Source organism: Globicephala melas, chromosome 12, assembly GCF_963455315.2.
Source record: "Globicephala melas chromosome 12, mGloMel1.2, whole genome shotgun sequence".
NCBI classification, from domain to species: domain Eukaryota; kingdom Metazoa; phylum Chordata; class Mammalia; order Artiodactyla; family Delphinidae; genus Globicephala; species Globicephala melas.
In genome coordinates, this window is record NC_083325.1 from 85,426,628 (window position 1) to 85,442,794 (window position 16,167).

Below are 16,167 nucleotides of genomic sequence, written 5' to 3' on the forward strand. Positions count from 1 at the left end.
CCCACCTCCTACAGCCTCTCTCAAGAGCACTGAACAGAATGCTAAGACTCCACGTGTCAGTTGCAGCCTGGGTGCCTACGACCCAAGGGCCCTGTATGCCTCTGTCCTATCCAAGCTCCCTGTGACCACGCGGGCCCTGAACTCAGGTTTTCCCCAGATCATCTATGTTTCACCAATGCAGTGATGATGAAGAGAGCTCCAGAGAACCGAGTAAGGATGAGCCTAGTCCTGGCATTGCCTCTGAGGCCTAAGATGGCAGAGGTTTCAGAGGTAAACTCATCAAAACCAACACGGGAGCTTCCCAGAACGAGGGAGGGGCAGAGGAGGAGGGAGGGGGTCACGCCGAGCCTCCATCAGGCCTGCACCTCTTCAGGAGGACGGAACCAGGGTTTGGTGGTGTGCTGAACCCCGACAGCAAGGTCTGTTCACGGTGGGAGGTGACTGGAAAGCGAATGTCCCGTGTGGGGCTGGGGGCAGAGGCTGAGGCAGAGAAACACCACAGGCTTCAGAGCTACAGAGACACCTGGAATCCCTGCCCTTCCAGGCAGAGCCGCGGACCGGTTACGTGAAGAGTTTGGGCCACAGGCCCCTTGACTACAGAATACAGATGCCCATCTTGCTGGGCTTTTGCAACGGTAAGAAAGAAACTATGCAAAAGCACCCGACACAATTCCCAACACACAGACCAGCTAAGTGAGAGGGACCGCTGTTACCTGCGGTATGTCTCTCTGGGTGATAGATGCCTTACAGTCATAGGTGAAAAGAAAGTCAGAACCTTAGCAACAAGATCATCATTTTACTTTTTACAATTAAGTTTGTCTACATTGAGTCTCTGGAGGACACTGGAATGCCATAAACTGATAAAATGCTGAAAACTCTCACAGTACTGTGCAGAGAAGTACGTGACGAGAGAAGGTTTACAAAATGCAACCATGAAAGCTGGTGTGAAGCACACACCCGGGGGGCATCTCTGAGTCTGAACGACGCTGTTGAAGAGACGGCACATATCAACAAGCAGTGCGTCACGTCTGCGGAGGACTACCCAGCAGCGTCCGTCCTATGCCACTAGCAGGCCGCTATGCAATTTGCAAAATGACTGTGCTCTGGAAGCATCCGTTTGTTTACTATATAAAAAGAGATGAGGATCTAAGTGTCTGACCAAGCACCCACCGAAAACAAGCCCGGGCTTCTTCCAGATATAAAGCAGACCGTGACTCACAAGCTATGGTTTTCAATCTAATAGCAAAAAGATGTCTTGAAACGAGCACAAAAGTACGCCAGAGAAACCTCAGTCAAAATATACATGACAAAGGCAGACAGTGATGTACTGATACTTCCTACCATCATATTAGTTATAGCTCTCTGTAACCAAATGCCTCAGGACCCTGTGTTCATCACTACCTGTGTTAGCCAACTAAATAAATGGGAGGCTCTTAGGAGGTGTTAATCACTCCCATTTTATGGAGGAGAGAACAAAGCTCAGGGAGGTTAAAAACGAGCCCAGAGGTGGAGTCTGTAAGTGTAGGAGCTCGAGCTCAAACCCACGTGTGCCGGACTCCAAAGAGGTGAGGGTTTTGTTTTTCTAAACTCGTGTCTTCTTCCTCCCCAATCAAGAATTCTTTCATAAGCAATCATTTATTACTTATTTTCTGTTACCTCATGAGGTTTTTTTTTTTTCTTTCAGTACAAAGCATTGTATGCATTTTAAAGTGGCAAAGTCTGAGTCAAACTAGACTGTGTCTTTATGTGTCCCTGATGCTTGGATGCCAGGACATTCCATGACATCAAGACCCCAAGGCCCCGGTGGGAAAAGATGCGGGTGCAGATCCTTAAGACGCACTGTGCTGGGGGCTCCAGTGGGGTCCCACCTCAGGGGCGCGGGTGGTCAGGAAGGCATCCCAGAGATGGAAAGCTGGCCGGAGGGACAAGACGTCCCAGCAAAGGAGCGTCTACCACACAAAGGGCAGGAGGAGGGAGGGGGGCTGTTGAGAGCCACAGAATGTTCCAGGCCTTTCGTTTTCCACTCTGTCGTCCAAGTCTTTGAAACCCGGTCCAAAGGCAGAGGCAGCACTGCTGATCTGCTAAGGTACCTCCGCTGTGCCAGAATTTTTCTGCCAAGGAGAAGGGGGCCACGCAGACACCGCTGCCTGATGTAAAGTCTGCAGCAAGCCTGAATTTCATCTGCTTTCTCCCTCGGAGGCCTGCTGGCTACTGATGATGCTAACAGCTGAAAGAAACCTCCAGAAACTGTGCTCAAAGGTGCTTGAGTAGCTTCTGCTTACCAAGATCCACTGTTTACAAACAGTCCATGCAGGCAGGTCCAAACAACTGTGGTGGGACCCCCACGAACAGTGTTCAAACAGCAAGGACCCTGGAATCCCCGCCCTGGGTTGGGATGCCAGCGAACCCGCCTGCCAGATGTGTGACTGGAGCCGGAGCAGTGCCTCTCTGAGCCCCCGTCCTCCACGGTGTGGAATGAGACAAGCCTGGCGGACAGAAAAGGGTGCCTCTACAGTCGGTGCCCCAGGGTCCGCAGTGCTCCGGCATGGTGCCCGCACACGCACCACGTGTTCTGCCCGGCATCCCCTCAGCCTCCATCACTGAGGGTCTGCTTACATTCCTTCCCCATTAGAAGGCAGGCTCTTTGAAAGCAAGAACTGTTTATCTCTCCAGTCCCTGTGCCTGTGAGTGCTGGTAGAATGCAAGGGATTAACAACGCCGCAGGGAAAGGCAGATGCCAACAACTGGGGAGCCGAGCGCTCACACACACGACAAGCCGACACCCGCATGGACACAGACACTCAGCAGCCGTGCAGAGGAGGGGAGACCCAGGGCGGCACGGACCTCAGGTCACTGCCAAAGAGCAGCTGGACGACGTGGCATCCCAGGCATCTCCGCAGGCGGGGAGGGCAAGCCCTTCCTCACAGAGCTGTCCTCAGGGAGGCGGGAGCCACTGCCTGGCACAGCAGGCATGACAAGGATGCTTCCTGCATCACCCCCCGCCCCCCGGCCATGCCACCAGGGGCTGGAAACCTGAGCAGGCCACCCAGCCGTCCCCGTGGTGAATGTGCTGGCCGCGACGCTGCTCCAGACTGCAGGAATGGGACTTTACCCAAAGCAGGCGAGTCCAGAGTATGAAGGTTGCTATTGTAAAAGTTTTAGAGGAAAACAAAATTCAGACGTACTTTCTACCAAAAGAAACCCCCCAGAAAACAAAACCCAACTCTCATCTCTGTGCTCTCTTTGTCCTCGGCTCTTGACAGACCACAGGATCTGCTGTCTCCTGGACTAAAGCTCCCCTGAGCTCCGACCCCTCGGCTTTGCTGAAGACCAGGTGCAGCCCCACAGTCAGCCCTGCTCCAGGTAACCTCAGTGCTCTGCTCCCTGGCTGTCCTTGGGCCTTTCTGGGGAGAAGACACCATTCTCTCCTCCGCAGGGAGGGCGCTCTCCTCACCCTCGGGCTCTAAACGAGCTGCAGGAGATGCCGTGTGTGTAGGACAAGGTCTCTCTTCTCCTAAGCCGCGGAGAAGCAAGATGAGCGTTTCACCAAACCACACCTGCATCACCAAGAGCTCCCAGGGAAGGCCAGACAGAGCCGGCTGTGGTGGGCAGGGTTAACATGGAAATCAGAGTCAGGGACACAAAGGGGTCCTCTGTTTCATGCACTCAACAGATATTCATTTACTCTGCACCAAAAGTCCAGGAGGCCGGAAATGCAGAAGCAACAGATAAACCTTGGGTTGAACTCTTCCTGAAAGTAGAATGAGTGTGTTTCGTGCGCAGTTGTGTGGGATCTGTGTGTTGTGTGCATGTGAATTTAAGAAGGCACGTGAGAGAAGGGGATGCAAGGATATGATGAGTTTGAGGGTCTGAGGGTGTGACAATGGGAGTACATGGGCAACTGCTCAGAATAGGTGGTACCTGAGGGCTAATTCTAACAGAGGGGTACTCTGTTCATCCAGTCTCGTTAGGTTCAGCTGTCTGGATTTTCCAAAGGACTGAAGATTATTCCATCGAATGGAGAAACCAAGACTTTTGTTTGTCTTTTATCTCATGAATAAGGGGCTGGGGAGACCGAGAATGCCCATTTGGGTGTCTTGCCATCAGTGGGGCAGGGTTCCAGGACCCTGACTGCAGCAGGATGCGGATAGGCCTCCTGCAAGAGAACAGGGAGGTCGGCTTTGAGATTCAGAATCAAGTGCACAAAACAAGGAGAGAGAAAGAGGGACCCAAGTGTCCTTCCTGGGTAGGAAGGTACTGAGATCTGGGGGCATGAGAAGGAAGCCCAGTGCCCGTGACCCAGGACATGGCCTGCAAATGCCTCCCAGCAGCCCTTCAGTTCTCTGTTATGTTTGTCAGCAAAGCTGATACCAGGAGTCAGCACTTTCTTCTGCATGGTTAATGCATAGGCATCAGGTTTTAATGCAAAAATCAAATGCACCGGAGTCAAGGCACACCCAGTGAACGTTCTAGAGCAGCTGGCCCCGTCTTTCTGAGCTGCAGTGTCCCTTTTAGGAGATGGAGAATCCTGCCCACTTGGCAGGGTCTTATGGGAAGTGCGGCCATGTCGCAAGGCACGGGGTAGACCACCGGCAATCAGAGAAGCTGTTCTTTCACCCACAAGGGGAAGTTTTAGAGGGACCCTAAATCCAGACGTAAAAATGAAAACCACACCTGCGGAGCCTGTGAGCAGTGCCCCACCTCGCCGGCCCCAAGAACAGGAGCGATGACGGTCACACAGCCAAGGAGGCCAGAGGGTTCCCTGGGAACACACGTGTCTTCCTTACCCACAAGTCACCGAGAGAGATGCCCTCGCTCTACCTGTGGACAGCGCAGGGTGAGGACGTGCCGTCTGCAGCTGCTACCATTTTGTTACCATCGCTGGGAGCCCCAGCTCTGCAGGCTTCCTGGGTCACGGGCAGGATCCTCATGCCACTGGAAGCTCTTAATGCCTACACAAAGGCAGTGCCAGTGGGACTGGCAAGTGACAATGTCCGTGCAGTCTGAGAGCTCAGAGACTAAAGCTCCCACTTTCCTTCCCTGGACGAGGGCATCAGAGAAGACGGGGAAAGGGACTCGCCCAGGGCCCCCCATTGTTAATGGTGGGGCGGACCCTAGGACTAGTCAACACTTGTGAATTACAGCCAAGTGCCCTTCCTGCAGTGTCCAAACTGTGGCTGTCTATGCAAACAATGCCCTGCCGAGAAGCTGGTCTCACTGGAAGATTCATGCCCTTTCTAGGCCCAAAGCTTTCTGCTCCTTGCACATCTCTGGCCTCATGTGGGAGATGGATGACCCAAGCTGCCCTGCTCTCTGCACGTCACCATCCAAGCACAGCTGCACATTCGCATCTTTCTGGCCTGATGCCCTTCTAGTCCCTGCCAGTTATGTCACTGTGGGAACCCCCCATGACACCCCGTCCTTTGCCTGCCCTTCCTGATGGGGCTCTATCCATCACGCTTTCTTCAAGTGACCCCCTGAAGCCTGCCGGGTGAGTTCCCTTCTCTGTGTCGTCACATACCTCTGTTTATACTGCGATTACAAGTCTTTCCATCCCAATGACAGCAACCCAGACCTCTCTCGCGCCTACACATGGGATCAGGAGAGTAGAGACTGGAAGCTCTCATCTCCCCCAGGTACCCAGGGCACCTGGCACAGGCTGGCGCTTGACAAGGACTGAAGAATGGAAGTGACCAAGCACCCACTTTGTGCAAAGCTGATGGGGATGTTAAGGTGTGCAAGTCAAGGTCCATCTCTTCACGTGCTGGATTTCTGGATGAGAAAACATAACTAAGGGAAAGAGTCAGAAGTTCTGGGTCTCGGAAAACAGACATTTCCACCTTCCTGATCCCTGGGGCGTGTTATTTTGAGGGGAGAACCACAAAACCCCACGTCTTTGAGCCTCAAGTCCCCCCAACCTTCGGAACAAGAAGATCCCCTCCAGTGCTGCGAGCTGTCACACTGACCCTGCTTTGTCAGCAGTGAAACACCATAAACGTTCTATGTTATAGGATGCTGCAAGTATAGGGGAGACCACAATGGCCTTGATGGGCTTCATTTTAGCTTAAAATGTCATACATTTTAGCTTCTGGTCCACGGGGCATCTCCCAGGCCACCAGAAACATAGGCTGATGAAATGGAGGTGGGATTGGCTCTCAGTGCAGGATCTTAGTTTAAGGACATGTTTTGACATAAACGTCAACAACCCTTTCTCTCCTCCCAGTACTTTTGCACAGAAACTGATGGTCATACTTGAAGATTTCACATTTTTGCACACAAATGTTTACGTTTATCTCTTTAAGTTTCATTCTCACACTCAGCCAAAACTTGACCTTTTGAGCTACCTGGTGGGTGTCACATCTCCAAACCCCTGGAGCTTAGCATCATACCTGCAATGTGCACGGGGCTGGGAGGGTCCCTCCAGCCACTGAGACCCTTGGACCAGTGCATCCCCCTCCTACCTGTGTCACACCCCACCGGCCCCGTGCACAGCCTCTCCATGACCTTTGAACTCACCCTAAAGCCACCAGGCCCCCTATAAACAAGGGAAATCCCCCAGAACATGTGTCATGGTCACGCCACGTTAGTACGTGGTAGGCACACACTTCTGGTGCTCGAGGAATCTGGGGAGATGCAGGTTAAATCAACAGCTGTCCCTCGTGTGGGTTCCTCGGGGCTTTCTCTGTGCTCTTGGGCACCCAGAGCGTCCCAGGGGTAAGGGTAGAGAGAGGGACACGGTATGCTGTGTTTAGTAAATCCACTGAAACACACAGATTGTCTGAGTGCATCTTTGAGGACAAGTGTTCCTCAGGACACACGCTTGGGGAAAGCTGCTCAGAGCTCCCTCGAATCCCTGCGGTTCTAAGTCCCAGTTCAGAAGCGAGATGGAGAGGATCTGAGCCTCCACGTGGCAACTCCTTCACACGTCCTTCCTGAACCTTAGGGTAAACTCCGTTCAGCTCCATTATACAGATGAGGCACACAAGGGAAGCTGAGGTCAGAAACAGCCTGCGTTTCAGTGCCCTGACGCCTGACCCCAAACACCAGGCTTTCCCCTCGAGCCCCTTCCTCCTTGAGGTCAATCTACCTCAGACCTAAAGCCCATAATTCTCTAGTAGTGTTTTATTTGAAGAGTGCCCCCTTTCAGCTTTGCACAGTTTTCTCTCTTCACTCTTTCCTACCTTCCCAGGTCTGTCCCCAGGAAGAAGACAATGGCAGTTCTGCTGGCTGGGGGCCCCTGAGGCCTACACAGAGGGGACAGCAGGTGACGGAAGCCCTAGGGGACATGGGCGCCTTCCCCCAGTCTGCGACACGCAGGTGTTTCCTGTGCTTCACGGTGCAGGGAGCTGCGGACACAAGTAAGCCTGCCTCAACATCTTAATTTTTAATAAATGGCTGTGAGAAAACAATCACAGCTGTCACCTGTTTCTCAGCGCTCCCAGCAAACCCCTCTTTGAGAAAACAATGTTATTTTCCTCTGTTCACAGTCCCTGACTTAAATTAAATGTTTGATCTGAATTAGACTTGCCTATTTATTTTCACTACTATGCTCTAGAAATAGAAAACTAAAACAACAATGACAACAAATGAAAGGCTGGGTAAAACCATGCCAGGGTGAATGGGCGACCTCACAGTGGAAGAAAAGAAGTCGTGGGCCCGTGAGGCCCTCCCCACACGACGCAGGCAGGGGACACGAGTGGCAGCAAGCTCGCCTACAGGCACATCTGCAGAGGAGAATCGAGCCAGTTGGTTGAGATTGCGGAAAACTCCCCTTCAGGCAAGAGGGGGCAATTCTTGCATAAAGAGAACCCTTTGATCCATCCCCACGCTGGACCATCTCATCCTCCAGAAATGAAAACAAGCCCAATTCTCTGTGTTCATTGGCTGCACGTCTGTCTTTCCACCCACCTACCCCCAGGGCTCTCTCCCTCCCATCCTTCCCCAGCTCAGAAAAAGCCCAAAGCAACTTCCGGTGGTCCAGGTTGAAGTTACTTTCCTGGGGCTTTAATGAGGCACATTTCTCGGCTGCTAAGCACACGGCTGAGGCTGACTCTGTGCGGTTCAACCCAGCTGCCTCTCCCGATTATCTATCGTGGGCCCCGCTGCAAACCAGGCATTTGGGGGCAGAACCGTGCCCTCAGGAAGCCAGTGTCTAACATAAAGGGAAGTCAGAGACCCAGACTTAAACGATTGAAAGCTCCGTCTCATCCGTAAAATGCAGATGATGCTATTGAATGCACATAGGTCCCAAACAGACAAGGTCTGTAAAACAGAGGCAAACAGAATAAGGTCTGTAAAATAGGGGCAGGAAGAAAGAAGTCTCTGAAAACCAGGAGGAGGCTGTCGGGGACAGAACCCAGTCCAGACGTCTGAACCATACATGGGCAGGCCGTCCCTACAGTCCATTTATAACAGGAGTCAAATTCAGAAACTTTTTTAGTTTTTCACAGTTTAAAGGAAAATTGTTTTTTCCGGACTTTTCTTTTCTTTTTTTTTTTTTTTGTATTTCTTGAATGGGAAGAAAAACCAAGCAAAATTAAACGAGACAAACTGAAAACAAACCCTACACCCTCATGTTTCTCTTCTGATAGGTAAAATGCTGGGTCTGAGAGAGGCCTGATGGGAACAGAAGCCCCTACAGGCATTAAGAGCAGGCCATTTGGCCCACGGTGACGCTGGCTGCATCTTCAGGAAATTCAAATGTGATTTCAAGATGCAGCCTCTCCGGCTTAGCACTAAAGCAGTGACGGCTGACACGGAGAGCTGACTGTTCTGCCGTACGCACTCACCAGGACAGCACCCCTGCAATCTCAGTCATGTCACTGTTCAATTAAATTTAAAGGGAGCTGTGGTGAAGCTTTGCCTTTCCAGAAAGGAGCACACACGCCGTGCTCAGGGTTTCTCCACTGCGTTCCCAGCTCCTAAGATTCTGTTTAACTGATTACTTTTGCACCACGAGCGCCTGCAATCGAACCTGCTTGGGGAGCCTGACTGATTTGGAGGAGAATCCCTCCAATAACTGGGTAAAAGTGAGGGCAAAGGGCTGCACGGTGTCTCCAAAAACAAAAGTGAAAAAGGCTCATCCTGAAATTCTTTTAAACTGGCGTTTTCTGCAAGACCCACCAGGGTACAGAAGATGCATTGGCACTGGGCAATGGTCGTCATCTTCTCCACTGGGTACTCCCCGAGACACAGCTTGCAGGACACCAGCGGGTCCAGGGCCAGGTCCCAGGTGGGCCGGCACCGTGCTGTGGTCATGGCAGATTAGTCTGAAACGAGAGAAGCACAAGCCATCAGACACCTGTGGCCTCCACCAGAACTGAGGCAGGGGTCACTCCTGGCTGAAACTGGGGCTCTGGGGGGTGGCCAAGTGAACACTGAGGGGCCCGGGGTTTTAGAGTCCTCGTCTGGGTCCTCTGAGAAGTTTTAGCCAGAGGTCCCCGATCTGAGTCTGTGGGTGATTCCCTTCCCGTATTGATGGTAATATTCAAAACGGCGAGTGATCTACCCGTCGGCATCCTTCCCTCCACCCCTCCGATGGGTACTGAGGAAGACACCGTCCACTAAACGAAGCACCCAGCTCAGGAGGGCAGAACCTTAGCAACCCGGCAAAGGAAGCTTTTGTTACTAACTATTAGTAAAATAGTTGCTAATCAGATCAAAGTGTTCTCCAGTCTCTGCTGTAGGGATATCCCAGGGAAACCAGTTGGTGGAGTTCTGGCCTCTCTGTGCCCTCCCAGTAGAATGGTCCTTCCACACTGGCTTCTGTCCTCACCACCCAGGTGTCACCTGACCTTCCAGAAGCAGCTCAAGACCACTGCCTCCGAAGTCCTGGAAGACTGTCTAAAATTTAAGTTCCAGGGAGGCAAGGCCCTTTGGCAGATTTGTTCATTTATGTGGGTCAAGTGCGTCCAACAGTGCCCGGTATGTGACAGACACTTCACAATCACCCACGGAACAGTCCTCACTTCCCCACCCTCCCCAACATTCTCTGTGCACATCCACCTCTGGTCTGTGTTCCCCTGATAACAGGCATCTTCCTATTGCTATGTTACACATCGATTTCCACTGCTTACTGCTCGAGGGAAACAGAGAAGGTGTGAGTGTCCAGCTCTTAGCTCGGCTCTGACCCACGGTGGCCTCAATAATTTCCTGTTGATTGACTGAATTCTTGCATCCAGGGAAATGGCTCCCTGCTCCTAGCATACCCCCTGCGACTTGATTTAAGCCTTACAACACTTATTTTGCACCTGTGGTGGGTAAGTATGTGCTTTATTCTACCAGCAGCCCCTTGCCCCCCAAACTCAGAACTGAGAAAGATTCAGTTAAAATTTCAGATAAAATCCACGGCCATCCAAACTCTCATTATCTGCTATCCAAATCTCAGGATCTAAACTGATTTAGAGAATTTGGTATCCTTCCCTACTGAACCCCTAACCTCACTCTCTAAACTGAGGCATGAAAAGATTTGGATGGCAAGACACACCTACATTCCCCCGGAGTTTGTGAGGCCACGAAAAGAGGGTTTGTCTTGTTCAACTCCACATGTACAGCAGAAGACTGTACGCATAACGACCAAGGTACACACATGAAGGGAAAGAAAACAAGACAAAGCAACACCAACCAACGCCCAGAACGTACACAAAACAGCTCTCGGATCCTGGAAAGTCTCAAAGATGCGTGAGACAGAGCTCCCCACCTTAGGGTCTTCGGATTCAACCCAGGAACATCCTTTGCCAAATAAAAAGCTAATTGATAACACAAGGCAGAGTGTAGGATTATGTGTGAAATCAGTGCTCAAGGCACTCGGGAAAACTGGAAATCAGCCTGGGCTAGAATCTTCCGGATAGAACTTCGCAGGGGAGATAAGGCTTGAGTTTTAATGGGAGGTTACATTTCATACAGGTGAAAAGGGGGTGGATATCAAAATAAGAGAGAGAGGTAACCCAGCATCTTTCACCAGGCAACAGGGTGTGGAGGCAACACCATAGGGGCAGAAGGAACTCTGCTCCTCCAGGGCAAACAGAACACCCCTATCTAGTAGGGTGCTGGCTTACTTGGCCACTGTCAGCCTCAGTCTGCTCATGTGTGTGATGGGGCCACAACCTCCATCTCCCAGGGCTGGTGCAGGATTAGCAGAGATCATATGAAGGACCTGACACACATGGGCAATGCTCAGTAAACCCTCGTCCCTTCCCCTGGGATGCCTCATTTGGCCATAGTTTATCCACCTGTGAGAAGGCCTCTGATGATACCAGCCAGGGGCTGGGTGTGCAAGTTATTTCTGGGGTCAGGGAGCTGTCATGATACTTTTCTTTAGAAAAAAATTATATCCATTTCTCGTGTTTTGACAGTCACAGCTCACCGGGTATCACTAAGCAAATATTTACTTAGGACGAACCACTGTGGGTTCTACGCAGGGCGCTGGGGGCGGGGAAGGCACGTGTGAGCTGGGGAAGAGACTCTGCGATGGTCTTGGGAACGCACAGAGGAGGTAAGACACAGTGACACACGACCCAGGCGCATGAGTGATGTCAGGGTGGCAGAGCAGCGGAGGAGACCCTGACCTATAAGAGCTCAAGCAAGTGAGGGGAGTTACTGAATTCCGGCGGGAATCGGCATTAGGAGTGAGGGCGGGAAATCCGAGGTCGGGGCAGGGAATGGACAGCAGCCTCCTCCCAGGACAGTTAGTATCTGTGGGCGACTTAGTCTAAAGTAAGTGCACTTTCCATTGTTAGAAAAGAACTCTGACACAAATTCAAGTAATTTTGGGGTGGGTTGGAGCCTTCCGGCTAATTTAAACGAACATGATCATTTGACCTTCATCCAAGGGCACCAGAACACTTAGGTGATTTGGGGGTCACTCAGAGATCTGGGGGTGCAAAGTGTACCAGAATCAAGGCCTCTCCTGTCCCTGAGTTCATTTTCATTTGGCACATCTCCCTGCATCTTGAATTTATGCTTATTATGATTATTTTAAATGTCCAGTGTTGCCTGGATCCTGGGCTCAGGTGCCAAGACTTTTTTCTGTATGTTTCTCGGCACCTTTTTTTGTTTTAATCCTTAATATCTCTTAAAGCTCACAGTACAGAGTGTCAACTGTGTTTTGATTAAGTCTGTTAGCTAAGCCCTATCAGGGATCACAAAGCTTTACTGGAAGCATTGAGAAACTGCCTAAGACTGGAAATGTCCCCAAGAGGACAGAGGTTGCTTAATTGGCTTTTCTGTCCTGGAGAGCTGGGGAAAGGCTGCAGTGGACACTGTCCAAAAGGTCTGGGGTCCAGATTCTGTAGGGCACTGAGCAGCAGATGACATGTCACCCAGCAGACCTGGGTCCAAATTCCTGTTCTGCCACTTGGTCATGTGATTTTGGAGAAATTACTCAACCTCGAGGAACTTTAGTGTTTTTCTCTCTGTAAAACGTACACACCATCACCTCCCAGGTACACTTGTGAAGAGTGAGTGAGAAAGAATACGTTTAAAATTCCTGGTAAGTAAAGGTCATTAGGCTCTGTCGGGTTCAAGAGCTTGGACATTAACCCATATGAACCAAGGGGAGGAGAAAAACTGAGAGATGGTGAGATGGACTTAGTCTTAGGAAGTTCACGCTGATGGCCGTCATCTTTGGAAGAAGCAAACACCAAAACCTCAGAAGCCTCCTGCTTTATCATCTGCTGTGCAGGTTGCTCCAAGGCTGGACATCACCCCAAATGGCAGAAATCAGGGACTTAACCCTTTGACATAGTCCTTGAAGCCCACGGCCCTGACCCCACTCACTGCCTTTCACCCTGGACCACTGGTCCCATCCTGGCTGGTTCCTCCTCAGACAATTCTCTCTCCCCCAGCTTCTGAGCTTGGCTCCTTTCTTGTTTATAATGACCCTCAGTTCAACTTGCAAGGCTTGACCTCTCACTTCCTTTCTTCCTGGACCATGATTTCCTCTTGACCTGAGACAGTGTGGCCTCCACTGCCCTGGGCACAGGTTAGCTGCAGCCTCTCACCTCCCAGCCCCAAGATTCAGCCTTGAAGCAGGTCAGACATGGTCTCCTGGCAACTTGTCAGTATTCTTTCCTACAGAGTAGACACTCTCTAAGGTGAGCTCACAATCATGATTCAATGGGAACAACAATTGGACATATTTTACCAAAAAAAAAAAAAAAGGATACATTGCCTAAGCCCATCACGACCTTCCCGACACACAGGATGGGCTGAATATGATTTTGCAAACATTGAACAGCTGCAAAATTGAAACAGGAATTTGCAAAGAAAATCACAATGCACAATAAGAGAAAAAAAGTGTTTGTTTTCCTAATGTGCATGTCAAGTAGAATGAAACAACAAACTATTTTAAGAACATCTGGTCAATTATAAGCATTATTCAATCTAAGCAACTCAAAATGTTTATAAGGCAAGTTACTTATTAAGCACGACTGGGTTATGCAGAGGGTGCATTGTGATGAGAGGTATACAAAGGTGAGAAAGAGCTAGAAGGGAAAAAAACCCATTGAGGGAGATAGTCTTAAAAGTACGAAGTGGTTATTTGGCCAGGACCATTGCACCTGGGCTCTGGGGCTGTGGATTCTGAAGGTCCCTACTCACCCACTGTCACCCCTTCAAGGCAAAGTAGGGGAAGGGAAAATCAAATTGGTGTCAGCCAATCACTGCAGGACTGCCCTAAAGCCGGCAGAGGCATGTTGGTGGTTCTTCCCCAGCCGAGGGGGCAGGGGGAGTCACAGCCATCTGAGTTTTCACTAGCCTTTCAGGGAATTCCCATATGCAATGAAGTCTAAGAACCGCTGGGCTACATGATTCCACAGGATAGCATCTCCCCCGAGGACCCTCCCACCCTGAAGCCCATAGGGGCTTAAGCCCAACACATGATCACCTCTCAAAAATGCTACACTGCACAGCCTGTGTCTGCCAGGCACGGGGTTAGACTCTGCATATTAGCCTCCTTTATTCTTTGCCATGACTCCCTCCATGGAAGCGTGGCCTTTCCACATCTGCCACGTGTGTTAGTTTGTCCCCCAAATTGAAAAGCAGTGCTTTCTACCCTGCTGGACGGTGCTGGTCACAGGCAGACAGCCCATTACATACACATATATGTGCATCAGGCATTATGTGAACCAATTTTATACATTATTTCATGTATCCGCACAGTGACTTTGAGGCTTTAGTAGTTGTTATTATTCCAATTTCAACAATGAGGAAAGCAAGACACAGAGAAGGCACGTAACCAGCCTGCGAGACGTCCTTTGTATATCCTATGCATTGCATGAGAAGGGAGCCTTCTGGGTCTGTAGACAAACTAATTCCAGTTCTGCCACGGAGCTTCCTGGGCCTCACCCGAGTGCTTCCATGTTGGCGGCGGGGTGGAAAGCTACAACTTCACAGTTTGGAGCTGCCAGTCACAGCAGAAACATGAGAACGGTTGCTGGGTAGAAAACTGACTGCAGGGAGGTTGACTTATCCAAGTGTATGTGGTTCCATGAGCCTTCAGGAAGGTGTCTGAGTGTCATCTCCTCCAGAGGAGACGATGCTGCTCCCAGGTATTCACGGAACTAACGTGAAAACATATTCACACGAACACTGTGCATGGATATTTACAGCAGCTTTACGCATGACTGCCAAAACGTGGCCTCAACCAAAATGTCCTTCAGGAGGTGAACGGATAAATGACCTGTGTGTCATCCAGACAATGGAACATTTTTTCAGGGCTAACAGGAAATGAGCTATCGAGCCATGGAGAAACATGGAGGAACCTTCAATGCATGTTATTAAGTGAAAGAAGCCAATCTCTCTGAAAGGCCACAGACTGTCTGATTAAAACTATATGACATTCTGGAAAAGGTAAAATTATGGAGACTGTAGAAAGATCAGAGATTGCCTGTCAGGGAGAAAAGGATAAACAGGCCGAGCACAGAGGCTATTTTAGGACAGTGAAACTAATCAGTATGATTTGTAATGGTGGATGCATGTCATTATACATCTGCCAAAACCCACACCAAGTGTGAGCCCCAATGTCAATGGTGTGGGCAAAGTCATGTCCCCCACAAAGTTCCTATGTTGAAGCCCTAACCCTCAGTGATGACTGTATGTCCTTTCGAGGCAATGAAGGTTCAGTGGGGTCGTAAGGGTGGGGTTCTAATCCAGTAAGGCTGTGGCCTTATGAGAGAGGAAGATAGCATCGCCCTCCCTTTCTCCTACAGGTGAGGACTCAGGGAGAAGGTAGACACCTGCAAGCCACAAAGAGGGCTTTCACCAGCACCTGAGGAGAACCCAACCCTGCTGGCTTCCCGATCTTGGACTTGTAGCCTCTAGAACTGTGAGAAAATACACTTCTGTGTTTTAAGTCACCCAGTCTATGGTGTTTCGTTATGGCAGCCTGGGCTAATACGGCAAGCTATGGACTCTGGGTGGGAGGGATGTCTCAGTGTAGGTTCATCGCTGTAACACCCACACCTCTGGTGGGGATGGGATGTCAGCAGTGGTGGAGACCTCAAACTCTTCTATATGGTACCTCCCTGTACAATCTGCATCAGCTTTCTAAATATAAGTCCAAATCTGTTAACCTAAAGCTAAATTTAAAACCAAATCTGTTCATCTAAACTGCCCTAAAATAAAAAGTTTCTTTTAAAAAATTTGTTATTTTCATTTAAACCCGAATAAGCCTATTAACATGCAGAGTCTACTGGAATCTTTTAAGAATCTAAGATTTTAATCTAAGACCATGTTTTCCCCAAGCAGTATTATTTTTATTTTTTAACTTATTTTTTTTTTCTATTGAAGTATAGTTGATTTACAATGTTGTGTTAGTTTCAGGTGTACAGCACAGTGATTCAGTTAAATTATATATATATATATTCTTTCTCAGATTCTTTTCCATTATAGGTTATTACAAGATATTGAGTATAGTAAACTGTGCTATACAGTAGGTCCTTGTTGATCGTCTATTTTACATATAGTAGTGTGTATCCATTAATTCCAACCTCCTAATTTATCTCTCCCCACTCCCTTTCCCCTTTGGTAACCATAAATTTGCTTTCTATGTCTGTAAGCCGATTTCTGTTTTGTAAAAAAGTTCATTTGTATCATTTTTTTTAGATTTGACTCCAAACAGTACTATTAAGTGTGATACTAAAAATCAGAGGAATACGGGATTAAATA

The 16,167-nt window shown here is 49.7% G+C and overlaps 1 protein-coding gene across 11 annotated transcripts in view; it reads right to left on the reverse strand.

Moving 5' to 3' along the window:
• Positions 1-16,167, reverse strand: part of RNF144A (ring finger protein 144A) — a 115,266-nt gene that overhangs the window by 29,613 nt on the left and 69,486 nt on the right. For all 11 annotated transcript variants that reach the window (XM_030844499.2, XM_030844498.2, XM_060309962.1 and 8 more), the window contains one exon: positions 9,124-9,269. In XM_030844499.2, coding sequence (XP_030700359.1) covers positions 9,124-9,258 — 135 coding nt within the window. In that variant the 5' untranslated portion in view covers positions 9,259-9,269. The remainder of the gene's footprint in view (positions 1-9,123; positions 9,270-16,167) is intronic.